We start from the raw sequence: 26,806 nt of genomic DNA, 5'->3' as shown, positions 1-26,806 counted from the left end.
TTGAAATTATTGCATGTTGCGTTAATATTTTTGTTCAGTGTATATCCAAACACTATACCAGACACAGACGCTCTAGAAATAATTTATTTTCATGTAAGCATTTCATTGGACGTGGTGTATACCATGTGTATCCCGTACATACAACTAATAAAACTTGAAACTATGTAAGCATAAATTGCACCATCAAGAATCCCAATTAGTGATTGTATAAACTTGTATATCATCCAAGACTGCAGTCTTATAAATGTATTTCGACACCAATGAATAATTAGTTCTCATCCACATTGACTGTCTGCAGACCTGTAGAGGAAAGAAAAAGTCTTTAACAGGCAAATAAGGAAAATAACAGCACAGAACTCACTCTGACCGAAGTAAAGTTCACAGATCCTCTACTTTGTATACCCATTTGCATGCAGATGATCTGAAAATAAGGCTGCCACAACTTGTTCTTCAGTGTCACCCACACAGGGATATTTTGCACCTTGTCGGTTATAAAAGTATAGCTAATTTCAAACACACCAGATCACCAACCTCAGAAATGTCAGGGTACACTTCTGGATACAAGTCAGCACAGCACACAGTCAAGCAGGTCTTGGGCTTACCTTTGTATGTCGTGACAGGAACGTATGTGACGAGGGTATACAGTTTATTGGGAGAGTCCTCATCTTCATTGCGCTTCCTTGACAGGCGCACACGCATACGGTATGGGACATTCCTGAAATAACAGAAATTATCAGTTGGCATGAAGAAACTGCTTAGTTTTAGTGCATTGCATCTAAGTGCATGGCATTGCAGAACAATTTATACAGGCATCAACTTGTACTATTTGCACCAACTCTACACCCATCGCCAACAATACCAGGATATCAGTTTTCTCTAAAGCCAGCACTGACTGGTCAGCTGTTGGTGTAACTAGCCTCTACCATTTGATATTGGGACAATACTACATAAAGCAGATAGGAGGGAGAGTGGTTTTTATTTGACCTAGAGATGGAGGGGGAGAGAGACAGAGAGATCCTGATGCTCAACTATCCCTTAGAATTAAAATTTGACAGAATGTGTATCACTATCACTGAAATCAACAATCAACTTGTCTATAGCACAAATGTATCCCCAACATCCATAGAAAAGGAATGTGAGGCCCATGAACTACAGTTTCACTATGGCAGCCATTCTGGCCAGTACAGTCCAATGTAGAGGAAGCACTGAATTTGACAAGGCTGCAAAGACTTCAGAATTTAGCATAGTCTGGTTCATATTCAAGTTAAGTGTATGTCATCACAACACTCCTTGCAGCCACAGCATTAACCTGTAGTAGACTGTACCTGAAAATCATGGTCCCTCAGAGTGTTAGATGACAGTTATCAAGTATTAGTTTTCAAATTGAGCAGATCATCAAGGAAAGTCCATAGCCAGCTGGTCCTTTGTTCAGAAAAGCTTGTGGCCTCTGATGTAAGAAACAAGGGTTTGCTTACCTCACCCCCTTGGTCCACACAGCCTTGTTCAGGCGAGTATCGATACGCACGTCAGGGGTTCCCATCTCCTTCATGGCGAACTTTCGTATCTCCTTGAGAGCGCGAGGTGCCCTCCTCTTAAAGGAGCTGAAGGGACACAGGAACAAGCAGCAATGTTAGTTGCATCACCAAACACTGCACTGAATTATCAAAAGAGGTTGATACAAAGTATCACTTGTCAAAGCAAGCAAAGGCAACTTTTATGAGCAACATAACAAGGAAAGCCATTAGCGTGCATTCAAACCAGACAAATTCAATTGGAGTAGTGCGTTGTGGGAAGGTCTTTGTGTCTGTCCATCAAAAATGTTGCAACGAATTATACTATCCATCAACCAAAGCATAGAACAGCGGTTTTACCAAAATGTTCTCCTGTTGTCATCTAGTCACATTTATTTATATTCCAAGATATAGAACATAATATTTTACATACAGGTTTTTAAAGGACCAAATAGTTAGCTCTGCTTCATGTTTTCATTTTTGCCATGGAAAAAATATTGCAGCCCTACTGATGACTATGCCCATAATTGCATTCCAAAACAAGCATCCAACAATTAACTACATAGCATAAGCTGTTTTTCTCCAGCCACACCTCAAAAAGTAGAGTCACAACATTTTCAGCAGCCTAAGCCCAATAACATTGGCACCCCTTTCCCACAGGGATCAGCATACAGCATGTACAAAATCAAAACAATGCTAAATGCATTAGCACTTTACATTGAGGTAAGGCTGGATATTAAGAGTTTCCCTATTGCAAGTGAACTGAGCAGTTGTGCTAGTTGAGTCTGCCGAAGGTTGCCACATTGGGCATGTGATACAAATCTAATTACAAAATTCAGTGAAAACTACCAAACTGCAAATTATTCCAGTAACCTAAAACTGATCTCGTTCTACCCCATAAAAAAAATCATAATAAATAAAAGACAGAAAATGTACAGCATTTATGGCAGTCGGGCAAGCGGAGCCTAGTGATTTTTTTCTTCTACTGACAACCAACATAAAAGAATTCCAGAACTGATCTTTCTGGTTCCTCCCATGTGTGTAAGTGAAAGGCAGGCAATAACGTATATGGCATTTCTTCACGCAAATAAGTTAACATTTTTCTGATCATAATCTTTAGGCAACCCCCCAAAATACTCCTGATATGCCTGATGGGCAAGTGCCTTTCAGACCTTAATCTCAATTGGTCAAGGTGAGACTTCCTACTTGCATTTGAGCAAAAGACCCCCGACAACTGTTAAAACTACTTGTTTAGTGCTACAGCCCAGCAAATTGACTATCCAGCAAAGAACAGCAATCACAGCAGCAAAGACATCTTGCAAGTGGAAGTAAACATACAGCACTTCATGAAAACCTAGTGCAGAGAACCCACTTTCATAACTCAACAGTAGCGGAGTGGTTGTCATAGCCCCAGTCAAGTGTACTCACACGCCATGTATGCGCTTGTGGATGTTGACCGTGTACTCCCTGGTCACAACCTCGTTGATGGCAGAACGCCCCTTCTTTTTTTCACCTCCTTTCTTGTTTGGCGCCATCTATGAAAATACATAACATAAAACATTGATAAACCTTTAGCTCACTTACATTCAGCTTGGAAGATCACGCATTTCTTTAGTGTCCACTGTTTATTTGACTCACTACAGTGTGGCATTTCTACCAAGCCACTGACTGAGCTTGTGGCTACTTGACTGGTTATGCTTTGCCATGTAAGTAAACAGTGACAAGTGAAGTGTAATGGTACATTAAGTTACTATATAAAATATATGTCATGGGTTTACCTGTGGTGTATTCATTAGTTGGATTCAAAACGTTTTTGAAACGGAAACCGACATTCTACCTGAATGTCCAATAGAAACTCAGGTTTTCGTTGCAAAACTTTTGCTACAGAATCCGCCTCGGATAACAATTGAGCCAGGTGTTAATATGGCAATTTTGTCTGGTGACGCCAGGTACTATGGCCAACTTCAGCTAGCTAATGATGCCGGCATATTTTGATCTAATTAGCTGGTTTCACTGTGATTGCACATTGACAAAAAACTGTGAACCAGAAATTGTGGGCCTCAGACAAAACGTTAAACATAGCACGAATGCGCTCTATAACCGAGACATTTGTGACAGAATAGCTTCGTTTAGCTAACTACTGGTTAGCATACTGGTGGCTACACATTTCCATATACATTTACAATTGATCATTTGAGCATAACCCATCGCAATTACATCGTTTAAGGAGTTCAGTGTCTCATATTGTAATTATGTGAGGAAAACGATGGAATAGATAAGCGCAGGGCCAGGATGAAATTGGATAATTAAAACAAATTTCACAAAACAATACTCACACTGCCCGAGAAATGTCGGAAAGGAAGTTGCAAGGGCTTGTGGGCACTAAAGAGAATAATAGGTTCACATCCGCGTCGTTAATAATAACATACGTCATTTGTTGCAGTGCGTTTGCAAACTAAAATTAATTGACACACAATTTGTAACAAATGCATTACCTGTAATCTGTAAAGTGTTGTTGTAGCCACGAAAGGTCCAGAACAAGCACAAAAACACGAATAATCTACTGTACTATATCTCCCAGAATGCACGTTGTTACCGGGTCGTGTCAAAGGTCAAAACTCTACGCTCCAATGTTGTGAACGAAGTGGAAACTGATGAAAAATTTGACAGCTAAGAAAAGCTAGCTAATTTACTTCTTATTTAACCTTTGACAATAAGCAAATGAATGATTTTAGATCATTAAGATTGTTATGTACATTTTTTGACCAAGGTCGATATTGTTAAGACGTATAATTTTGTTTTATAATGACTTTAGTCTTTACTGACAAACTAGCAAGCTAACTAGCAAGAGCTAAAAACATTTACTAACGTTAATTGTTAACGTTACCTAGCTGTCCACATCTGCACTCCGGTGGAGTTAATGGAAATGTAACGAGCTTATTTTTCCGTTTTTTAGTATGAACTGAATAATGCTATTTACCTGTAATTATTAAAGACTAATAGCAAGCAGTGATTGATCATTTTAGTCACGTAGCTAAAAGCTAGCAGCTTGTTACTGTAGCCCCCACTACACATAGGAAAAATGACACTCGCCCCGAAGGAGCTGTCCAACCTCTTGGGAATCATCTCTGAGGAAGCTTGCACCAACACTTTCGAAAGTCTGTCAACCGCGTTTCATCATTACTTCGCAAAGGCCGAACATTTCCGAGTGGGTTCGGTGTTGGTGATGCTGCTGCAACAGCCAGATCTTCTGCCCAGCTCTGCCCAGCGCCTCACCGCCCTCTACCTTCTCTGGGAGATGTACCGCACAGAGCCTCTTGCCGCCAACCCCTTTGCCGCTGTCTTTGCTCACTTGCTGAACCCCTCACCAGTTGGGGAGGAACAGGAGAAACAACTGTCAGGTGAGTGTGTCTAGACTCCTATCAGTGTGCATATTGATAAGTATTGTTAAAAGTGTGTGTTTCTTTCATCCACAAGTAATGTCTCAACCCAGGTCTATGCTGAACATCGACATTTCAAGTACTTACTGATCATTTTACTGTCCACAGGATTCTTGCCACCCATAACACAGCCTGAGAAGTTCTTCCTCTCTCAGCTGATGCTGGCACCTCCAAGGGAACTCTTCAAGAAGACCCCCAGACAGGTGTCATGCATGGACATGGGGAACATGCCACAGTCCATAGACATTAGTGGGCTGCAGTTGGCCTTGGCAGGTACTGAACCAAAATGTATGCACTCATGTTTGTTGTATTGAGGATGGTTATAGAACCTCAATAATTTTAGGCAGCTCAAAAATAGTTATTTGCCTGTGTTGAGACATAACACCTCTCATATCCTTACTGTAGTACAACAGACAGTTCTTTACTGTTGCATTTCTAACACTTAATATGTAAACTATCTTATCTCTTTCTCTCTTCTTGACCCTGCAGAGCGCCAGTCAGAGCTACCCACCCAGAGTAAGGCCAGCTTCCCCAGTATCCTCAGTGACCCGGACCCAGATTCCTCCAACTCTGGGTTTGACAGCTCAGTGGCCAATCAGATCACAGAGTCCCTGGTCACTGGGCCTCGACCTGCACTGGAGAGTAAGTGGAGCGTTTAATCAATCACGATGTTATGAGTCTATCAGTTATGTTTATGGAGGACATATAGTACCAGTCCAAAGTTTGGACACACCTACTCAAGTAAGGGTTTTTCTTTATTTTTACTATTTTCTAATAGTGAAAACATCAAAACTATGAAATAACACATATCATGTAGTAACCAACAAAGTTTTAAACAAAAATGTTGCTCAATTAGTATCAAGAGACCTAACGTGTGCCAGGAAAACATTCTCCACACCATTACACCACTGCCACCAGCCTGCACCGTTGACACCAGGCAGGATGGGGCTATGGACTCATGCTGCTTACGACAAATCCTGACTCTGCCGTCAGCATGACTCAACAGGAACTGGGATTCGTCAGACAAAGCAATGTTTTTCCACTCCCCAATTGTCCAGTGTTGATGATCGCGTGCCCACTGGAGCCACTTCTTCTTCTTTTTAGCTAATAGGAGTAGAACCCGGTGTGGTCGTCTGCTGCAATAGCTCATCCGTGAAAAGGACCGACGAGTTGTGCCTTCCGAGATGCCCTTCTTCACACCACTGTTGTACTGCGCCATTATTTGACTGTTTGTGGCCCGCCTGTTAGCTTGCACGAATCTTGCTATTCTCATCAACAAGCTGTTTTCGCCCACAGGACTACCACATGTTTTTTGTTTGTCGCACCATTCTCTGTAATCCCTAGACACTGTCGTGTGTGAAAAGCCTAGGAGGCCGGACATTTCTGAGATACTGGAACGAGCGTGCCTGGCACCGACTATCAAACCACTCTCAACGTCGTTTAGGGAACTCATTTTGCACATTCTAATGTTCAATCGAACAGTAACTAAATGCCTCGGTGTCTGTCTGCTTGCTTTATATAGCAAGCCATGGCCATGTGACTCACTGTCTGTAGGAGCAAACCATTTTTGTGAACTGGGTTTTGTACCTAATAAACCTGGCCCCTGAGTGTATATAGGATATCCCAAGTATCACGTAAGCCAAGCCACATACCCATTCTGTAACAGCTACCTGTGACCCTCCCTCTCCCCAGGTCACTTCCGTCCGGAGTTCATCCGGCCGCCCCCTCCGCTGCACGTGTGTGAAGACGAGCTGGCGTGGCTGAACCCCACGGAGCCAGACCACAGTGTGCAGTGGGACCGTTCTATGTGTGTAAAGAACAGCACGGGCGTGGAGATCAAACGCATCATGGCCAAGGCATTCAAGAGCCCGCTGTCTGCCCAGCAGCAGTCACAGGTGAGTAGACAGGTACACTGTCTACTCAAAACTGTATTTTATATATTTCTAATATCCTTAACCTTCATTCGTGAATCCAACCTGAATGTCTCTCTTAATATTGCTGCTTATTTCCCTACAGCTCCTGGGTGAGCTGGAAAAGGATCCTAAACTGGTGTACCACATCGGTCTGACCCCGGCCAAGCTGCCCGACCTGGTGGAGAACAACCCTCTGGTGGCCATTGAGATGCTGCTCAAACTAATGCAGTCCAGCCAGATCACTGAGTACTTTTCCGTCCTGGTCAACATGGACATGTCCCTGCACTCCATGGAGGTGGTCAACAGGTGGGGACTTCGGATAGAATTTGATTTATACAATTCAGTTGTCTAGAATCAGTTTTCAATATAGGTATAGTTTTAAAATGTTAATTTTTTTGTTTATTTATGAGGTTATTCTTTGTGTGCACAGGCTGACAACTGCTGTGGACCTCCCGCCAGAGTTCATTCATCTGTACATCTCCAACTGTATCTCCACATGTGAACAGATCAAAGACAAGTACATGCAGGTAAGGAGGACTGTGGAAGGGCCATGGCAGGAGCCTGTAGCTTACTGTTTGACCTGTCAGTCACATTGAAAAGCTTGTCTTACAGGAGGATGCATGCCATTTCGATTCTCAGAAAATTGTAACAGGAAGTTAATTTGTGGGTTGTCCCCGTTCAAGGTGACTGTTCACTACTAATGTGAGTCAATTCTCCACTGTGTTTTCCAGTGTTCCAGATGTGTCTGTGTAAAACCTATCTGTTTTCATTGGCAGAACCGCCTGGTGCGCCTGGTGTGTGTGTTCCTACAGTCTCTGATCCGGAACAAGATCATCAATGTGCAGGACCTGTTCATCGAGGTGCAGGCCTTCTGCATTGAGTTCAGCCGTATACGTGAGGCAGCTGGCCTCTTCCGCCTTCTCAAGACCCTAGATACAGGAGAAACCCCCCCTGAGGCGAAACCGGCCAAATAACAGTACATAGAGAACGTGGCACTAGCCTGACCTGCCAAATAACACCCCAAGGGAGTAAGCCCACAGAGGCACTATCCGCTAAATAGCGCCCCAACCAAGAGATACTGACCAAGGCTGTATAAACAGCCAGACAATCCTCACGACCTCACCAGTACCCACCTGGAGTCAGGTTTGAACTCAGTTACTGTTCTTCCCCTCTCTTTTCTGGACAAAGATATTTTGAAAATTCATTTTGAAACAGTGTTTTTTTTCCCCCTTCAGAGATTGAAGCTTGTCGGTTTTGTTTCATTAAATGGATATGTGATGAATCATCTGGGTTTTTGGCTTATATTTTCTATAGTGAGTAATACTGTACATGCAAATATAGGATTGGTGGGTTCTGTTTTGAATGTGTTCTCAGTTTTTAAGTGAACTAGATGGTTTATCACATGAGTAAATTCTTAATGCAGAACAACTATTTGTAAGTAGACTGCTCATACTGTACAGGTGTAGAGTATGTGTATTACAATGCGTGTGAACAAAACCAAGTAACAACATTATTTTTTAATACAAAAAAAAATCATAATTTTCCCTGATGTCTTTATTTTCAGTCTGAAAGCAAAATGGTCTCTAATTAAAATTGAAAACAATATCATTAATAGCATCAATTAAAGAAATAAAAAGTAAAGTTAGAAAGAGCTTAATCTCGTATCAAAATAAGATGCTCGACTTTCTGATATCTGTGGTATATTTCTAGTATTATCTATTTTTATCTGCTCTTTGCTATATTAGGCCTGAGTTTTGAATCCCTGATTTCCTGACATACTAGCTATATTATTGAAATTGTCTTGTGAGCTAGTATCCTCTTTTCCCTGATTCTGGTTGTTGTGCTGATAACAGCTTCAGGTGATGTGTTCTGTGGTGTCGTGACCCCTACACCCTCTTCATGCCCCGGGCCATCAGGCAGGCGAACACCGTCATCACCATCTTAGGTTTGACCTCCACTAGGTCCTCAGGCAGGGCGTACACCCGCGCTCCGATCTTCCTGGCCATGGAGATGGCATACCTGACAACAGGTAGGATTAAGAGGAGATGTGTTAGTGGGGATATCTTTACATCTGTTAACTTGAACGTTTCCTCTCTTTCATCAAGCTCATACCTAAATTTGATTATCATCACATAGTACGTACTTGGCGTTATTGAGCTTCTCCTCCTCAGTCAGGTCCTCCACTTTGATTAGATCATAGCGGATAGAGCCTGGCTGGATGGCATCAATCAGGTCCAGGACTGGCATACTGGTGACAATGGACCCATCCTACAGAGGCACAGACACACACACACACACAGAGCTATTGCTGTGGAGGGTGCTGTATTTGTATGTCCTTTACTGCTTAGTGACTAAATGAAGTCAGGAACTTCAAAAAAGGTACCATGGTCAGGAAAATATTAAACAGCAGAGGTACAGCCTACCTTGAATCCAGAGATGGTGCCTTTGCCAGCCTGTGTGAGTGTATCGTTGACCCAGGTGACGATGGTGTCGTCATTCACCTTCTGCCCATCACCAAGCTCCTCCAGAATATTCAGTGTGTACCTGAGAGAAAGAGATGGATCCTTCTAAATGTGGAATTATGGAGTATGCATTGGGCCTGCATAGGGTTTTTTCCTGATCACATGACCGGAACAGGAAAAATGTATAATCTGAAGCATTTTAACAGTATTCTGTTGCATTACCTCCTCATCAGCTGCCACAGCAGGGCCTGGGTGAGTTTTCGGTTGCCTTCATTCAGGTCCTGTCCAGCGATGCCAACCAGGGAGAACTTGGCCTCCTTCTTCCCCAGCTCCACTGCATAGTTACAGTTCTCCAACTGGAACAGACAAACGCAATCAATCAGTCAATCAATTGAAAAGCTTCTATGAAAATCTATATAAATCAGAAATAAACAACAGTTGGACTGATCCTACAACCTTCTTAGACTCAACAACCCTGAAGCAATTATCAGCAACAAAAAAAAATATGACTAAAAACACATCACCCCTCAAAACAAATATTAGATACTGTTAAAATGTTTGCATGGACGGCTTTCTCATAGAATTCTATTTAACATTTTGGGACAAAGTATCACCCTTATTTCACAAATGACAACACAGGTCACTCAATTCAGTGCTTCTAGTTCCATGTATCAAAAAGGGTTTTCAGTTCTATTAAAACCAGGATAATCTGGAGAGTCCACTGCTGATTACAGACCTGTAAGTTTGATAAATTGTGACAAAAAAATAACAAAACTCATAAGCAATAGAATGGGAAAAGTCTTACCAGACTTGATCCATATCAATCAAACATAAACTATAATAAACTATATTAAGAATAGACATTTAAACAAACACAATAACATGTTTCAGTTTAAATCAATACGCTGAAAAACAATATACATTTATCAATTTCATTTTTTTATTTATTTCACCTTTATTTAACCTGGTTGAGAACAAGTTCTCACTTACAACTGCGACCGTGCCAAGATAAAGCAAAGCAGTGCGACACAAACACAGAGTTACACATAGAATTAATAAACATACAGTCAATAATACAATACAAAAAGTCTATATACAGTGTGTGCAAATAAGGTAGGTAAGGCAATAAATAGGCCAGTGGCAAAATAATTACAATTATCGCAATTAAACACTGGGGTGATAGATGTGCAGAAGATGAGTGTGCAAGTAGAGATACTGGGGTGCAAAGGAGCAAATTAACAGCAGCATGGGGATGAGGTAGTTGGATGGGCTATGTACAGGTGCAGTGATCTGTGAGCTGCTCTGACAGCTGGTGCTTAAAGTTAGTTAGAGAGATATGAGTCTCCAGCTTCAGTGATTTTTGCAGTTCGTTCCAATCATTGGCAGCAGAGAACTGGAAGGAAAGGCAGCCAAAAGAGGAATTGGCTTTGGGAGTGACTAGCTCACTGGTCACCATAGCAGCACCCACCTGTAGCACGTGCTACAGCCAAACCCACTGGCTCCAGGTCTATAAGTCTTTTGCTGGGTAAAGCCCCGCCTTATCTCAGCTCACTGGTCACCATAGCAGCACCCACCCGTAGCACGCGCTACAGCAGGTAGCGCGTGCTACGAGCTGAGATAAGGTGGGGCTTTACCTAGCAAAATACTTATAGATGACCTGGAGCCAGTGGGTTTGGCGATGAATATGAAGCGAGGCCCAGCCAACGAGAGCATACAGGTCACAGTGGTGGGTAGTATATGGGGCTTTGGTGACAAAACGATGGCACTGTGATAGACTGCATCCAATTTTCTGAGTAGAGTGTTGGAGGTTATTTTGTAAATGACATTGCCGAAGTCAAGGATCAGTCGAATAGTCAGTTTTACGAGGGTATGTTTGGCAGCATGAGTGAAGGATACTTTGTTGTGAAATAGGAAGCCGATTCTAGATTTAATTTTGGATTGGAGATGCTTAATGTGAGTCTGGAAGGAGAGTTTACAGTCTAACCAGACACCTAGGTATTTGTAGTTGTCCACATATTCAGAACCGTCCAGAGTAGTGATGCTGGACAGGCGGGCAGGTCTGGGCAGCGATTGGTTGAAGATCATGCATTTAGTTTACTTGCATTTAAGAGCAGTTGGAGGCCACGGAAGGAGAATTGTATGGCATTGAAGCTCGTCTGAAGGTTAGTTAACACAGTGTCCAAAGAAGGAACAGAAGTATACAGAATGGTGTCGTCTGAGTAGAGGTGGATCAGAGAATCACCAGCAGCAAGAGCGACATCATTGATGTATACAGAGAAAAGAGTCGGCCCGAGAATTGAACCCTGTGGCACCCCAATAGAGACTGCCAGTTCGGACAAGGCCTTCTGATTTGACACACTGAACTCTGTCTGAGAAGTAGTTGGTGAACCAGCGAGACAGTCATTTCACAAATCAAAACTGTTGAGTCTGCCGATAAGAATGTGGTGATTGACAGAGTCGAAAGCCTTGGCCAGGTTGATGAATACAGCTACACAGTATTGTCTCTTATTGATGGCGGTTATGATATCGTTTAGGACCTTGAGCGTGGCTGAGGTGCACCCATGACCAGCTCGTAAACCAGATTGCATAGCGGAGAAGGTACGATGGGATTCAAAATGGTCGGTGATCTGTTTGTTAACTTGGCCTTTGAAGACCTTAGAAAGGCAGGGTAGGATAAATATAGGTCTGTAGCAGTTTGGGTCTAGAGTGTCTCCCCTTTGAAGAGGGGGATGACCACGGCAGCTTTCCAATCTTTGGGGATACGAAAGAGAGGTTGAACAGGCTAGTAATAGGGGTTACAATAATTTTGGCAGATCATTTTAGAAAGAGAGGGTCCAGATTGTCTAGCCCGGCTGATTTGTTGGGGTCTAGATTTTGCACCTCTTTCAGATCATCAGCTATCTAGATTTGGGTGAAGGAGAAATGGGGAGGCTTGGGCAAGTTGCTGTGGGGGGAGCAGGGCTGTTGACCGGGGTAGGGGTAGCCAGGTGGAAAGCATGGCCAGCCGTAGAAAAATGCTTCTTGAAATTCTCAATTATCGTGGATTTATCGGTGGTGACAGTGTTTCCTAGCCTCAGCGCAGTGGGCAGCTGGGAAGAGATGCTCTTATTCTCCATGGACTTTACAGTGTCCCAGAACTTTTTGGAGCTTGTGCTACAGGATGCAAATTTCTGTTTGAAAAAGCTAGCCTTTGCTTTCCTAAATGCCTGTGTATATGGCTTTTCGATGCTAATACAGAACACCTCAGGATGTTTTTGTGCTGGTCAAGGGCAGTCAGGTCTAGAGTGTTCCTGGTTTAATTTTTTTTGAATGGGGCATGCTTATTTAAGATGGTGAGGAAAGCACTTTTAAAGAATAACCAGGCATCCTCTACTGACGGAATGAGGTCAATATCCTTCCAGGATACCCGGGCCAGGTCGATTAAAAAGGCCTGCTCGCTGAAGTGTTTTAGGGAGCGTTTGACAGTGATGAGGGGTGGTCATTTGACCGCAGACCCATTACGGATGCAGGAAATGATGCAGTAATCGCTGAGATCCTGGTTGAGATTGAGGGCATCAAGCTTAGATTGTAGGATGGCCGGGGTGTTAAGCATGTCCCAGTTTAGGTCACCTAACAGTACGAGCTCTGAAGATAGATGGGGGTCAATCAATTCACATATGGTGTCCAGGGCACAGCTGGGCCAGAAGGTGGTCTATAGCAAGCAGCAACGGTGAGAGACTTGTTTCTAGAAAGGTGGAGTTTTAAAAGTAGAAGCTCAAATTGTTTGGGCACAGACCTGGATAGTAAGACAGAACTCTGCAGGCTATCTCTGCAGTAGATTGCAACTCCGCCCCCTTTGGCAGTCCTATCTTGTCGGAAAATGTTATAGTAGGGATGGAAATTTCAGGGTTTTTGGTGGTTTTCCTGAGCCAGGATTCAGACACGGCTATGACATCCTGGTTGGCAGAGTGTGTTAAAGCAGTGAATTAAACAAACTTAGGGAGGAGGCTTCTAATGTTAACATGTATGAAACCAAGGCTTTTACAGTTACAGAAGTCAACAAATGAGAGCGCCTGGGGAATGGGAGTGGAGCTAGGCACTGCAGGGCCTGGTTTAACCTCTACATCACCAGAGGAACAGAAGAGGAGTAGGATAAGGGTATGGCTAAAGGCTATAAGAACTGATCGTCTAGTACGTTCGGAACAGAGAGTTAAAGGAGCAGGTTTCTAGGCATGGTAGAATAGATTCAAGGCATAATGTACAGACAAAGGTATGGTAGGATGTGAATACAGTGTTGGTAAACCTATGCATTGAGTGACGATGAGAGAGAAATTGTCTCTAGAAACATAATTTAAACCAGGTGAGGTCACCGCATGTGTGGGAGGTGGAACTAAAGGGTTAGCTAAGGCGTATTGCGCAAGGCTAGATGCTCTACAGTGAAATAAGGCAATAATCACTATCCAAAACAGTGATGGACAAGGCATATTGACATTAGGGAGAGGCATGCGTAGCCGAGTGATCATAGGGGTCCAGTGAGTAGATCGGGGGGGTGGAAACACGGCAATTCAGACAGCTAGCGGGCGGGCCCTAGCAAGCTAGCAAAAGGGCCTTAGAGGGACGTCATGACGGAAGAAGCCTGTTGTAGCCCCCTCGTGCTGTTACGTCGGCAGACCAGTCCTGAAAGATCAGCAGGGCTCCGTGTGGTAAAAGGGTCAAGGCCAATTGGCAAAATAGGTATTGTGGCCAAAGAATTTGTCCGATGGTTCTCTTCAGCTCACAGTCCGATATGCTCTAGACAGCTGCGGGCCGCTGCTAGTGCATTCAGTGAACGTCGCGACGGAGGAGCCAGTTGAAAACCCCCTCGGGCAGATTACGTCAGTAGTCCAGTCGTGATGGATCGGCGGGGCTCCATGTTGGCAGTTAAAGGGGTCCAGGCCAATTTGCAAAATAGGTATTGTAGCCCAAGGAATGGCTGTCGGCTAGCCGAGAGATGGGCCTAGCAAACGCTAGCTCCAGGCTAATTGGTTCTTGCTTCGGGACAGAGATATTAGCCAGGAGTGGCCACTTGGATAGCAGCTAGCTAGCTGAGATGATCCGGGTGAGAAGGTTCAGAGCTTGCGGTAGGAATCCGGAGATATGGAGAAAAATAAGTCCGATTTGCTCTGGTTTGAATCGCGCTGTGCAGACTGGCAAGAGTTGTTGGTTAGCTGAAGACCGCTAGCAGTGGCTGGCTGACTACTAGCTAGTAGCTAGTTAGCTGGATAGCATCTGTTGGGGGATCCGGTTCAAAAGTAAAGAATATAGCAGATCCATACCACATTGGGTGAGGCGGATTGCAGGAGAGTATGTTGAAGTTGAGGTTAAGAAAAATATTCAAAATATTTTAAAAATATATGCGAAGAAAAAATATATAAAAAGATATATACACGGGTCTGACTGCTACGCCATCTTAGAACGATCAATAATGTCTGTTGATGCCGAAAAGGCTTTTCCTCTGTCTTGAATGGACTTTTCTATTAAAAACTTTGGAAGCGTTCAACTTTCCAGCAGAAATAATCAATTTAAAATATATATGGATAAATGTCCTTATGCAAAAATCTACACAAATAATACATGAATTGCTGAAATTGCTTTAGAAAGATGCACAAGACAGTATGTCCTCTTTCCTCCCTCCTGTTTGCCCTGGCAGTTGAACTGCTTTCAGAACGAATTAGACAGGACCCAAATGTAACATGTATCAGCATTGGTAATATCAACTAAACTTATTTGCAGATGATCTCCTGATATACCTGGCCAATATTGAAAACTCAATGCCCCCCTTGCTAAAAATATCTTCAGAATACTCAAACATCGTGAACGGGAGTCCCATAGGGCGGTGCACTATGGCCCAGCGTCGTCCGGGTTAGGGGAGGTTGGTAGGCCGTCATTGTAAAATAAGAATTTGTTCTTAACTGACTTGCCTAGTTAAATAAAGGTAAAAAAAAACTACTAAAATCTTACAGGTAGAATAAATCTCTTCAGAATGGCATGGCTCCCAAAGTATTTATATTTATTCTTGGTAATACCAATTACCTCACCGAAGATATTCTTAAAAAAAGTATATTCGGTCATAACAGATGGGCAAATAAGCAGAACAGCCTCAATTTGTCTAGGCATGGACTCTACAAGGTGTCGAAAGCGTTCCACAAGGATGCTGGCCCATGTTGGCTCCAATGTTTTCCACAGTTTTGTCAAGTTGGCAAGATGTCCGTTGGGTTGTGGACCATTCTTGAAACACGCAGGAAACTGTTGAGCGTGTAAAAAACAGCAGCGATGCAGTTCTTAACAAAAACCAGTGCGCTTACCTACTGCCATACCCCGTTCAAAGGCACTTATATATTTTGTCTTTCCCATTCACCCTCTGAATGGCACACATACACAATTCATGTCTCAATTGTCTCAAGGTTTAAAAATCCTTATTTAACATGTCTCCTCCCCTTCATCTACACTAATTGAAGTGAATTTAACAAGTGACATCAATAAGGGATCATAGCTTTCACCTGGATTTACCTGGTCAGTATATGTCATGGAAAGAGCAGGTGTTCTTAATGTTTTGGATACTCATTGTAGTTAAATGCACTAAAGAGGACCAATGGGTACATATTGAAGACGTGCATGATCATCCCCAGAATCTTTTTACATGTCTATAAAGCTAAGAACAGTAACATCTTCATAGCTAAGAACACTATAACAATACAGAATAAAATGAAACGTGTTCTACATGAACCAATATTACTCCATAAAATCACAACCCTGTGGAACAATCCTTGGATAGCTTTTCAGAATTCACAGATAAATTGGTCCACCTGGAAAACTAAAGGCATAAACACTGTAAACTACTTGGTAATAGGAAATACATGTATTTCCATGACAGAATTAAAAGGGAATTTTGGACTGAACAATGTAGATATTTTTAAAAACATGCAACTTAAAAGTTTCATATTTGTGAAATTTCTATTTTAAATCTTTTGGGCATCAGAGCCATCTTGAGGGAATCCTATTTGAGTCAGAAAAGGATATTCATATGATAGGCTAGTGCCGTGGGAAAAGATTCTCTGTTGGATAGGCTCTCTGCAAGGTTTTGTACAGTGCCTTCGGAAAATATTCAGACACCTTGACTTTTTCCACATTTTATTATGTTACAGCTTTATTCTAAAATAGATTAAATAAATAAAAATCCTCAGCAATCTACACACAATACCCCACAATGACAAAGTGAAAACTGGTTTTTAGAAATTGCAAAAATTGCAAAAACAGAAATAGCTTATTTACATTAGTATTTAGACCCTTTGTTATGAGACTCGAAACTGAGCTTAGGTGCATCCTGTTTCCATTGATCATCCTTGAGATGTTTCAACTTTATTGGAGTCCACCTGTGGTAAATTCAATTGATTGGACATGATTTGGAAAGGCGCTCATCTGTCTATATAAGGTCCCACAGTTGACAGTGATTGTCAGAGCAAAAACCAAGCCATGAGGTCGAAGGAATTGTCTGTAGAGCTCTGAGACAGGATTGTTGTCAAGGCACAGATTTGGGGAAGGGTACCAAAAAAAATCTGAGGCATTGAAGGTTCGCAAGAACACAGTGGCCTCCATCATTCTTAAATGGAATACGTTTGGAACCACCAAGACTCTTCCTAGAGTTGGCTGCCCGGCCAAACGGAGCAATCGGGGAGAAAGGCCTTGGTCAGAGAGGTGACCAAGAACCCGATGGTCACTCTGACAGAGCTCCAGAGTTCCTCTTTGGAGATGGGAGAACCTTCCAGAAGGACAACCATCTCTGTAGCACTCCACCAATCAGGCCTTTATGGTGGAGTGGCCAGACAAATGCCTCTCCTCAGTAAAAGGCACATGAAAGCCCGCTTGGAGTTTTCCAAATGGCACCTAAAGACTCTCAGACCATGAGAAACAAGATTCTCTGGTCTTATTAAACCACAATTGAAATCTTTGTCCTGAATGCCAAGTGTCACATCTGGAGGAAAGCTGGCACCATCCCTACGGTGAAACATGGTAGTGGCAGCATCACGCTGTGGGGATTTCTTCAGCGGTACAGAGAGATTGTTGATGAAAACCTGCTCCAGATTGCTCAGGACCTCAGACTGGGGTGAATGTTCACCTTCCAACAGGATAACGACCCTAAGCACACAGCCAAGACAACGCAGGAGTGGCTTCGAGACAAACCTCTGAATGTCCTTGAGTGGCCCAGCCAGTGCCCAGACTTGAACCCGATCAAACATTTCTGGAGAGACCTGAAAATAGCTGTGCAGCAACGCTCCCCATCCAACCTGACAGAGCATGAGATGATCTGCAGAGAAGAATGGGAGAAACTCCCCAAATACAGGTGTGCGAAGCTTGTAGAGTCATACCTAAGAAGACACAAGGCTGTAATCGCTGCCAAATGCCCTTCAACAAAGTACTGAGTAAAAGGTCTGAATACTTATGTAAATGTGATATTTCCGTTTTTTATTTTTAATATATTTGCAAACCTGTTTTTGTTTTGTCATTATGGGGTATTGTGTGTAGATTGATGAGGGGGGGAAACAAGTTAATGAATTTTAGAATAAGGCTGTAACCTAAAAAAATGTGGAAAAAGTCAAGGGGTCTGAATACTTTCCGAAGGCACTGTACAAAACTTTGCAGAGAGCCTATCCAACAGATAAAATATCTATTGGAACCAAGACTTAAAAATAACTGATATTGGCACAAAATGGAGGGAATATTGGAACGTATCTAACAAAATTACAGGTTAACGAAAATGTACACTTATTCCAGTTTAAACTAATGTATAAAATGTATTATACAAAATTCACAAATTCTACAGCACAGCGACAGAGTCATGTATTAAGTGTAAAACTAACAATAACTCAATAATCAATGCCTTCTAGGAATGCTATAAAGTCCAAAAGTTATCAGCGGAGTTAGAAAGTTGGCTGTCGTAAGTATTACAATGTAAATGCACTTTTAATCTGTCTGCATATTTCAAGCATTTGAAAGTGCAGTGAGATAACCCAAGTGGTTGGATGATACTTTTCTCATCAATCATCTTGAAAAAAACATAAACTTAAAAACTGGAAATCAACCAAACCTCCATCGTTAACACAATGGAAGGGTAAAACACGTTCTTATCTAAATGCTGAAAGTGCGTGGGTGACGGAGAGGAACAAAATGGTGCAGTTTGAGGCTATGTGGCGGATAATGATGTGGGTGCTGGAGATTGGGGTGTGAGCAGGTCTGGGTAGGTGTGATGTCGTTGACATTTGTGTGCATCTGTATGTGTACGTTTTGTACTGTTTAAAAAAAACAACGTACAATTGATCGTTTTAATCATGATCGCACTTTGGGAGAACTCGTATTGTTCCTAGTCTCACCTTCTTCATGTTGCTGCCCAGTTTGGAGTAAGGGGGTTTGTTTACTCTGTCCCAATCCACTGGCACATTTATCTTCTCATAGAGCTGGAAGATGACCAAAGCATCATCTATGTCCCTGTAAAACATGCACACACAATTTAAATGAGTGAGGTTTCCAAATGATTGGAAATGGTGTATAATAAGATGGAGTGACCTGTACTTACACATAGAGGTGGTTGACACGAGGGTTGACCCCCAGTGAGTTCATCCAGTTCCTGAAGGTGCGCTCCTCTCTGGTTTCACCTGGAAGTGGCCGAGACAGCATTACACACTGGTTTAGGCCTATATATGGTTTATATTATAATCAGGAAGAGGGGATGCTCAGGAACTGGGTTATGGTCTGGTCCCAAAACTGACCCTCGATGGAGCTCCAGTCGATGTCCTGGTTCTCAGGCTTCTTCAGGGCAGGGTACTTGTTGAACAGGTTGGCAATGTATGCTAAGTTTAGCTTAGGGTTGCCGCGGACCACGTCGGTTGCCGTGACGAACTGCCGGCAGCCCAGACGGTCAGCCTGCTCCAACATGCACTCTGCTCTCTTTATGTCCTCTTTCTCCTGCAGGGGGTGGTAGGGAGATCTTTAACAGCAACATCTGATGTATCACTCATTGATAATATGGTCAATTTAGCAGGCATGTTTAACCTAGGTGGCTAGAAGAACAACACTGTCTGTTGATCAGGTTGGCTGAAATCTAAATTTAAAGCTGCAACATGTAACTTTTTGGGTGACCCGACCAAATTCACATAGAAATGTTAGTAATAGATGTATCATTCTCATTGATAGCAAGTCTAAGAAGGGGTAGATATGTTCTAAGTGCACTATTTATATGGTTCCCGTTCTTAAGTTTAGTTTCTGCATCTTTCATTTTCAGTTTTGTACACCAAGCTTCAAACAGCCGAAAACACAATATTCTTTGTTATTGAAAAAATACTTCACAGCAGTTTAGATTGTACAATGATTCTCTACACCAGTGGTTCCCAAACTTTTGATAGTCCCGTACCCCTTCAAACATTCAACCTCCAGCTGCATACCCCCTTCTAGCACCAGGGCCAGCGCACTCTCAAATGTAATTTTTTTGCCATCATTGTGAGCCTGCCACACACACACTATACGATACATTTATTAAACATAAGAATGAGTGTGAGTTTTTGTCACGACCCGGCTCATGGGAAGTGACAAAGAGCTCTTATAGGACCAGGATACAAATCATAATCTCACATATAAAACCTTATTTGTTCATAGAATATTAACTCTGTAATGTTGGGTTGTGTTGGAGAAAGTCTCAGTCTTAAATAATTTTCCTGTGTCTGTATTTAGTTTTCATGCTAGAGAAGGGCCGAGAATCCACTCTCACATGGGTATAGTGGTTGCAAAGGGCATCAGTGTCTTAACAGCGGATTTGCCAAGGCAGGATACTCTGAGTAAATTCAATTTTCACAGAACCACTTGTTGCAATTTTGATGAGGCTCTCTTGTTCAGATATCGGTAAGTGGAATGGAGGCTGGGCAAGAAAGGGATAACGAATAATTTTTTTTAGCCCTATCCAGAAATCTGGCAGTGGCTTCTGATTAAATTCAATTTTCACAGAACCGCTTGTTGCAATTTTGATGAGGCTATCGGTAAGTGATATCTGTAAGTGAACTGCAGGCTGGGCATGAAAGGGATAACGAATCCAGTTTTTGTGTCGTCCGTTTCGGTAAGTACCTGCGTAATTGCGCACCCAGCTCACTCAGGTGCTTCGCTATATCACATTTGACATTGTCCGTAAGCTTGAGTTCATTTGCACACAAAATAATCATACAATGATGGCAAGACCTACAGTATGTGTTGCCTTTGTTAATGCAGACAGAAAAGAGCTCCAACTTCTTAATCATAGCCTCAATTTTGTCCGGCACATTGAATATAGTTGGGGAGAGTCCCTGTAATTCAAGATTCAGATCATTCAGGCGAGAAAAAACATCACCCAGATAGGCCAGTCGTGTGAGAAACTCGTCATCATGCAAGCGATCAGACAAGTGAAAATGATGGTCAGTAAAGAAAACTTTAAGCTTGTCTCTCAATTTAAAAAAACGTGTCAATACTTTGCCCCTTGATAACCAGCACACTTCTGTATGTTGTAAAAGCATTACATGGTCGCTGCCCATATCATCATCAGTTCAGGTGCCTTGCTTTAACAAAGTCAACCATTTTCACTGTAGTTTCCAAAATGTCTTTCAAGCTGTCAGGCATTCCCTTGGCAGCGAGAGCCTCTCAGTGGATGCTGCAGTGTACTGAAGTGGCGTTGGGAGCAACTGCTTGCACGTGCATTACCTCTCCACTAGGTCTCACTGTCATGGCTTTTGCGCCATCAGTACAGATACATCTTGACCACCAAAGTCCATTTGATGTCACAAAGCTGTCTAGTACTTTAAAAATATTGTCTCCTGTTGTCCTGGCTTACAGTGGTTTGCAGAAGAGGATGTCTTGCTTAATTGACCCCCCATAAATGTAACAGACATAAACCAGGAGCTGTGCTAGGCCCGCCACGTCTGTTGACTCATCCAGCTGTAACGCATATAATTCACTGGCTTGTATGCGAAGCCGTAATATTTTCTAAACATCTCCTGCCATTTCACTGATGCGTCATGAAACAGTGTTGTTTGATGGAGCCATTTTCTGTATAGTTTTTTGGGCCATTTCCCCCAGCATTGTCCCAACCATATCCGCAGCAGCAGGAAGAATTAAGTCCTCCACAATAGTATGGGGCTTGCCTGTCCTAGCCACTTGGTAGCTCACCATATAAGATGCTTCTAGCCCCTCCTTATTAATGTAATCTGTTGCTTTTATATATGTCTTACTACTCGAAAGTCGTCTTTATTCTCGCTCAAAAAACTCCCATTGCTTATTTTTCAAATTGTAATTTTGTTTCTAAATGTCTGCGCAAGAGTGAAGGTTTCACGCGAGAGAGTAACGGTTATTGTGATTGGATGTTAATTATTTGACTAGGCTACCTGTATTTGACATTGTGTTGTTATTTCGCTGAACACTAGATGGTTAAATTGTCTTTTTGGCAGTGAAATTAGGCAACATTTTTAAATGTGAATCACATTTTTATTTGGCGTACCCCCGATGGCATTGCCCATACCCCGTCGGGGTACGCGTACCCCAGATTGGGAACACCTGCTCTACACTATACATTGCTTGTATTGTCCCTGGCGAACTATTCAGATTTTAGCAACCAGGAAATGGCGGAAATATTGCACCTTCAATGGTTGATGTTTCTAGTGTAGGAAGAGCATGTACCCTTATCCCTGAAATGTCAATGGCAATAGGAGGGATTCCCTCCTCATCTCCCTTAGGGGCCACTTGGTTCAGGATGTTGTAGTAGGCCTTGGAATCCTATAATGCAAAACAGAAAATGAATACAATCACAAATGCACAAGAAGATCCAGGAGCGACACAGTCATATGATAATCCAGATCCGACATAACGTGTGTGACCCACCTTTATGTCAGAGCTGAAGTTGTTGATCTTGGAGCAGCCGGCCTCCTCTAGGTGATAGTTGGCCCAGCGCAGCAGCAGCTCCTCTGGGGAAAGCTTCATCAGGTCTTCCAGGCTCTCCCCATCCCTCAGCAGGGCTATCAGAGCTGCACACACACACCATTTATATTATTATACACACACATAAAATCAAACAAGGCTACAGAGATCAAGTGATGTACAGTACTGTAGATATATAGACACCCTCGTGGTAAAAAGTTATAAAACACACATACACATTGAAAGCCTATATTCAAATAAACATTTAACACACACACACACACACACCTTCGTTCCTGCTGATCTCGATGTCAGCAAACAACCCGATCTTGATGACTTGCCAGAGCAGGCCCAGGACCAGATGCTGTCTGCCTTCCTTCAGGTCCTCTGCTCCGATGTTCACCACGTGGCAGCCAATGGCCGACGCAGAGTTCAGAGCCAGGTTCAGATTCTCCTGTTAGAGCACAGCACACACACAGCATACTGTAGATGTGTATGACATAGTGTATATAATGACAAAGAAAATAAACTACTGTGTCAATGGGTTATACAAAGCTGCATGTGGTGTTACAGTAATGTCTGTAAAAGGTTACCTGGATGGTGAAGGGTGTGAGCTTCTTCTTGTTGATGGTTCTTTCATCGATGGTGTCCGGAACAGACTGGTTGATCATCTTACTACCAGGTGAAGGAGAGATGCATAGTTAAATATCAATGGAATATTGCCATAGGGATTGGTTTTTACTCTAAAGTAAGTCTATGAGACCAGTTAGAAAGTACCATAAAACGATCCCATCTCCGACAGCGGTGAACAGGTCATTAGTGGTGGGGTCCATGGGGAGGACATGTTTGCAGTCTGGGTCTTTCTCCAAGGCCTTATTCACCCAGTTCACAAAAGCCACCTTCTCCTCCTCTGTCAGTGGAGAAATGTGTGGGTATGGGGGTGGATGCACAATATACAGTATTTGTACTTATGGTAAATATTTATATACATTAGCCAATCAGAGACGTTCAGATATGTGACTTCACAGACCAGGAATAGTTGTTGTACTTATGGATTGTTCCAGACATAGAGATAGATGTGGTTCTCATTTGAATGACTAGTGCTTCCTGTGTCATGTTGGCTGCAGACATATCTAGAGAGTGACTCAAATAGGTAGCTTGGGGGCATTCTCCTTCAGTGAAACAAGTAGGGGCAGTCACCTGAGTAGGAGTGCTGTGTGCCTGACTGCTCTGAAGTTCCTGCTACGGCATAGATGCCCTCCTTCTTGTTGATGGCTTTCTTGAAGGTCTTAGCAACTTCTGTACTCTTCAGTCCATGGACCACCTTAGTGAAAGGAAAAATAGTGGTGAGATGAGACCATGTATCTCTGGTGTCATGTGAAAATGTATTAAGCTATGTTCTCCTGTTCTTTGACATTGACTTTTTGTAAATGCCGGTGATTTTAACCTCTTGACCTCTGAACTTACATTAGCAAACTCGCCGAAGGTGACTTTGCCGTCATGCAGGTCTCCTGTCTTGGTGAGATCCTGGATGATCTCTCTGACTCTGTATCCCGGCAATGGCAGGTTGGCAGCTTTGAACAGGTCATTGAGCTCTTCTGTGCCAATGTGGCCATGAGAGTCCACATCTGGAACAGGATGGATAAATCAAAGGTAATGTAAAATGTAGCCTTGTTGAATACATAATGAGTCAGTGACCCAGAATAAAAGAGAGAGTGAAGTGAGTCTATGATTTATCAACTATGTTTCAGTTTCCGTCTTAGTATGGGGGAATCAGGATTGGAGTTGTTTCAGGCCCTCACCGATCTTAGCAAAGGCTTCTCTCAGTTCTTCCAACTCATCTTGAGAAATCTGTGGTGGAGCAGCCATTTTGTGGGATCTGAAACCATCAAACACAACTTCAACTTTATAAACTCATACAATACTGAACATACTCAACAAGGAGGAACTTTCTGCATGCTGTCACTGTGATAATTGCTACAAAATGTGATTTGCTGTACCCAGTGGTTCTGGGCTCTGATGTCTATTTCGTTCTAAAGTATCCTGCTTCTAGTGAGCTGCTTTATGCTTTTTCTGGTGAGGTAATTCACACCATTCATGTGTCTTTATTACACCCCTTTGCAACTGCAAGTCATTATCACAAAACGAGAATTTCCAAGTATCCCCAACAACACACATACAAAGTCATAATGAGTTTATTGCTTAAGACTTGTGTGAAATAGGAAGAATAATCTATTATGCAATTCAGAGAAGTTTGTCTTGTGACATTCTGTGTGGTTAGCCAGACCAACTCAAAGTTTGTGTGTGAGTATGTGTTTATCAGAAACTCCTCTGAATTCTTCCTCATCTGCCTTAGGACGAAGTATACATTCTAGGCCTCAGTCTGAGTTGAGAGTGGAGTACAGGTTGCTATAGTGATAACAGACAAGGAGAATGTCTGCCATTTCACTGTGTGGCTTCATTGAGAGCTCTATGGCTGTAAACCACAGACTCAGCGAGAGATAAAAGGTCACTTTAGATACAAAGACCCACTTTAAACTAGGTCTGCTCTGCTTGCCTCCGAGGTGTGAAGTTTTGGGATGAGTTTTTGTTGGTATTTTTTATATTTTTACCCCCTTTTTCTCCCCAATTTCAATCTTGTCTCATTGCTGCAACTCCCCAACGGGCTCAGGAGGCGAAGGTTGAGTCATGCGTCCTCGTCATGCGTACACGAGCCACCAAACCGAACTTCATAACACCCGTCTGCTTAACCCGGAAGCCAGCCGCACCAACGTGTCGGAGGAAACACCGTTCACCTGATGACCGAGGTCAGCCTGCAGGCGCCCGGCCCCGCAGCACGAGTCGCTAGACCACGATGAGCCAAGTAAAGCCCCCCAGCCAAACCCTCCCCTAACCTGGACGACACTGGGCCAATTGTGCTCCGCCCTATGGGACTCCCGATCACGGCCAGTTGCGATACAGCCCGGGATCGAACCCGGGTCTGTAGTGACACCTCTAGCACTGCGATGCAGTGCCTTAGACTGCTGCGCCACTCGTGAGGCCCAGTAGCACACTTCTAAATTCTAAAATAAGTAAGAACAAGGAGTTCTGGGTTTTGTTACCTTTCTCCCACCATTGCTATAGAGGTCAGAAGCAGAAGCGAAACTGATGTATTTTTACACCATGTTTCAAAATGACCAGCTTTGTCACTTTACAAGCATTTCATTTCAATCAGCAGTGAGACACTGATGATTCAGTAAACCACACACTGGATGACACAATGACACTGTGATGTTCACTAATCTAACAATAGTATTGTATTTTTAGGGCCGACATTTACCCAGACTTTACTTTTTGATGATGAAGTAAAATTTGTCTTTGCATTTTGATCATGAGGGGCGTTATCTTTCATGAGGCAAATCCAGTTACTTGATTTGAAATCCCTAAAACCTTCATCTGTCATCAATAATTGCCTGTGGACTCAGTCACAAAAATCATCAAGGACCTGTATGGAAATAAAACTGCAATACCCACAAACATCAATCATTGGTACCGCAGATTTCACATGTAAATCTTGTTCTCTTTTAAACAAACAGCTTATTCATTATGTAGTAAGAAAATCATCAAACAGTAAGGTATATTTGCATGGATTAGATATAGGAAGAGAGGTTTATTGGAACAATATTATGACGTGGACCTTTATCAAAGCCAATCTGTCTGTCACTCCAAATAATCTTTATACAGCAATCAATTGTGCTTCCTCGGTTTCTCTCAATTGTTTTGTATTCAAAGGCACATTCCTTTAAGTGTAGTGTGTGTTATGGATTCTTCAAGCACAATTGAAAGACAAAATATATATATACTATATTTTGTTCATCATTTTCAAATGGCTACAGCAGTGTGAGTTCCAAAGATGACAAATTCACGTGTCAGTCAATTCCATATGCTGATGCACATGTTATTCCATGAATATTGAAGATATGTTGGAAACTTTTAGAAAATGTACATTCATATCTGAGTTACTGTTAGCTTTCACATGTTAGAATACTTTTCAGTAGTTGCAGCAAGGCTAACCACATCCCAACGTACTTCCTGTTTAATCACTGTGCAATGGTTTACTTCTGCTCTCTGTCACCATAGTCTGCTGACTTTACAGTCAAGACATGGCAATGCTACGCATTGATCAGCATGTCTACTACACATGCTGCCCTCAGATTCCAGGACGACACGATCTATTAACACACACAGGACTATCTGTGAACCCTTATGGACTGTTAAAGCAACAGAAATGCATCATCATCATCATTCATCCTCATCAGAATCAACGTGCAGTCACAGACCATTTTCCCAGTAGATTCAACGTAATAACGACACATGCAGAGGAACACAGTGACACTGAGAGGCCCCTAGGTCAGGAGATTGAATTACCTGAGGGAGGTGAGTTGACTGGCGGATCTGTCTGTGAGTCTGTCTGTGTCACTTTCCTTCCTTCAGTGTGTCTGCTGCTCTCACTGCTTGACAGGCAGGCAGTGCACTGTCTCTCCCTCAGAAGTCAAGCG

The 26,806-nt window shown here is 42.7% G+C and overlaps 3 protein-coding genes, 1 non-coding gene and 1 pseudogene across 7 annotated transcripts; 1 reads left to right on the top strand and 4 right to left on the bottom strand.

Moving 5' to 3' along the window:
- Positions 1-66: 66 nt before the first annotated feature.
- On the bottom strand, positions 67-4,118 carry rl31 (60S ribosomal protein L31). Of its 3 annotated transcripts, XM_021578580.3 has the most exons (6): positions 4,007-4,118; positions 3,848-3,893; positions 2,940-3,046; positions 1,476-1,601; positions 603-715; positions 67-300 (listed from the first exon to the last, which is right to left on the bottom strand). In XM_021578580.3, the coding sequence occupies exons 3-6, from the start codon at positions 3,044-3,046 to the stop codon at positions 269-271; spliced, it is 378 nt and encodes a 125-aa protein (XP_021434255.1). In that variant the 5' UTR covers positions 3,848-3,893; positions 4,007-4,118; the 3' UTR covers positions 67-268.
- LOC118943732 (small nucleolar RNA SNORA5) lies at positions 1,089-1,225 on the bottom strand. The gene has a single exon (XR_005039050.1). It is a non-coding gene; the product is annotated as a small nucleolar RNA SNORA5 (small nucleolar RNA).
- On the top strand, positions 4,091-8,403 carry cnot11 (CCR4-NOT transcription complex, subunit 11). Of its 2 annotated transcripts, none has more exons than XM_021579498.3 (7): positions 4,091-4,912; positions 5,060-5,224; positions 5,441-5,593; positions 6,644-6,846; positions 6,968-7,170; positions 7,295-7,391; positions 7,641-8,403. In XM_021579498.3, the coding sequence occupies exons 1-7, from the start codon at positions 4,594-4,596 to the stop codon at positions 7,836-7,838; spliced, it is 1,338 nt and encodes a 445-aa protein (XP_021435173.2). In that variant the 5' UTR covers positions 4,091-4,593; the 3' UTR covers positions 7,839-8,403. The 2 variants fall into 2 exon arrangements, with proteins under 2 accessions (XP_021435173.2, XP_021435172.2); XM_021579497.3 differs by having other exon boundaries at positions 4,114-4,912; positions 6,644-6,858.
- lcp1 (lymphocyte cytosolic protein 1 (L-plastin)) lies at positions 8,404-26,793 on the bottom strand. Its single transcript, XM_021579495.3, has 16 exons — positions 26,676-26,793; positions 24,071-24,147; positions 23,736-23,896; positions 23,469-23,592; positions 23,046-23,178; positions 22,862-22,943; positions 22,557-22,722; positions 22,233-22,375; positions 22,032-22,127; positions 19,109-19,304; positions 18,916-18,994; positions 18,713-18,827; positions 9,549-9,682; positions 9,288-9,408; positions 9,008-9,132; positions 8,404-8,883 (listed from the first exon to the last, which is right to left on the bottom strand). Exons 2-16 carry the CDS (start codon positions 24,135-24,137, stop codon positions 8,751-8,753), a joined length of 1,875 nt encoding a protein of 624 aa, XP_021435170.1. The 5' UTR covers positions 24,138-24,147; positions 26,676-26,793; the 3' UTR covers positions 8,404-8,750.
- Positions 12,941-18,435, bottom strand: LOC149972854 (uncharacterized; annotated as a pseudogene).
- Positions 26,794-26,806: the final 13 nt, after the last annotated feature.

Source organism: Oncorhynchus mykiss, chromosome 22 (genome assembly GCF_057628025.1).
Source record: "Oncorhynchus mykiss isolate SJ-2025 chromosome 22, ASM5762802v1, whole genome shotgun sequence".
Lineage (NCBI taxonomy): Eukaryota > Metazoa > Chordata > Actinopteri > Salmoniformes > Salmonidae > Oncorhynchus > Oncorhynchus mykiss.
This window is presented reverse-complemented; position numbering and strand designations above follow the sequence as displayed.

What these genes read in the sequence shown, in the direction of transcription:
- cnot11 (XM_021579497.3), top strand. Translation starts at nt 4,594, where the DNA reads ATGACACTCGCCCCGAAGGAGCTGTCCAACCTCTTGGGAATCATCTCT. An exon ending in ACAGGAGAAACAACTGTCAG is followed by an intron (nt 4,913 to 5,059) that starts GTGAGTGTGTCT and finishes TACTGTCCACAG; the next exon opens with GATTCTTGCCACCCATAACA. An exon ending in GCCTCGACCTGCACTGGAGA is followed by an intron (nt 5,594 to 6,643) that starts GTAAGTGGAGCG and finishes CCCTCTCCCCAG; the next exon opens with GTCACTTCCGTCCGGAGTTC.
- lcp1 (XM_021579495.3), bottom strand. Translation starts at nt 24,137, where the DNA reads ATGGCTGCTCCACCACAGATTTCTCAAGATGAGTTGGAAGAACTGAGA. An exon ending in AGAAGCCTTTGCTAAGATCG is followed by an intron (nt 23,897 to 24,070) that starts GTGAGGGCCTGA and finishes ATCCTGTTCCAG; the next exon opens with ATGTGGACTCTCATGGCCAC. An exon ending in CCTTCGGCGAGTTTGCTAAT is followed by an intron (nt 23,593 to 23,735) that starts GTAAGTTCAGAG and finishes CCTTTCACTAAG; the next exon opens with GTGGTCCATGGACTGAAGAG.
- rl31 (XM_021578580.3), bottom strand. Translation starts at nt 3,046, where the DNA reads ATGGCGCCAAACAAGAAAGGAGGTGAAAAAAAGAAGGGGCGTTCTGCC. An exon ending in CACAAGCGCATACATGGCGT is followed by an intron (nt 1,602 to 2,939) that starts GTGAGTACACTT and finishes GTGTCCCTTCAG; the next exon opens with CTCCTTTAAGAGGAGGGCAC. An exon ending in GTGTGGACCAAGGGGGTGAG is followed by an intron (nt 716 to 1,475) that starts GTAAGCAAACCC and finishes CTGTTATTTCAG; the next exon opens with GAATGTCCCATACCGTATGC.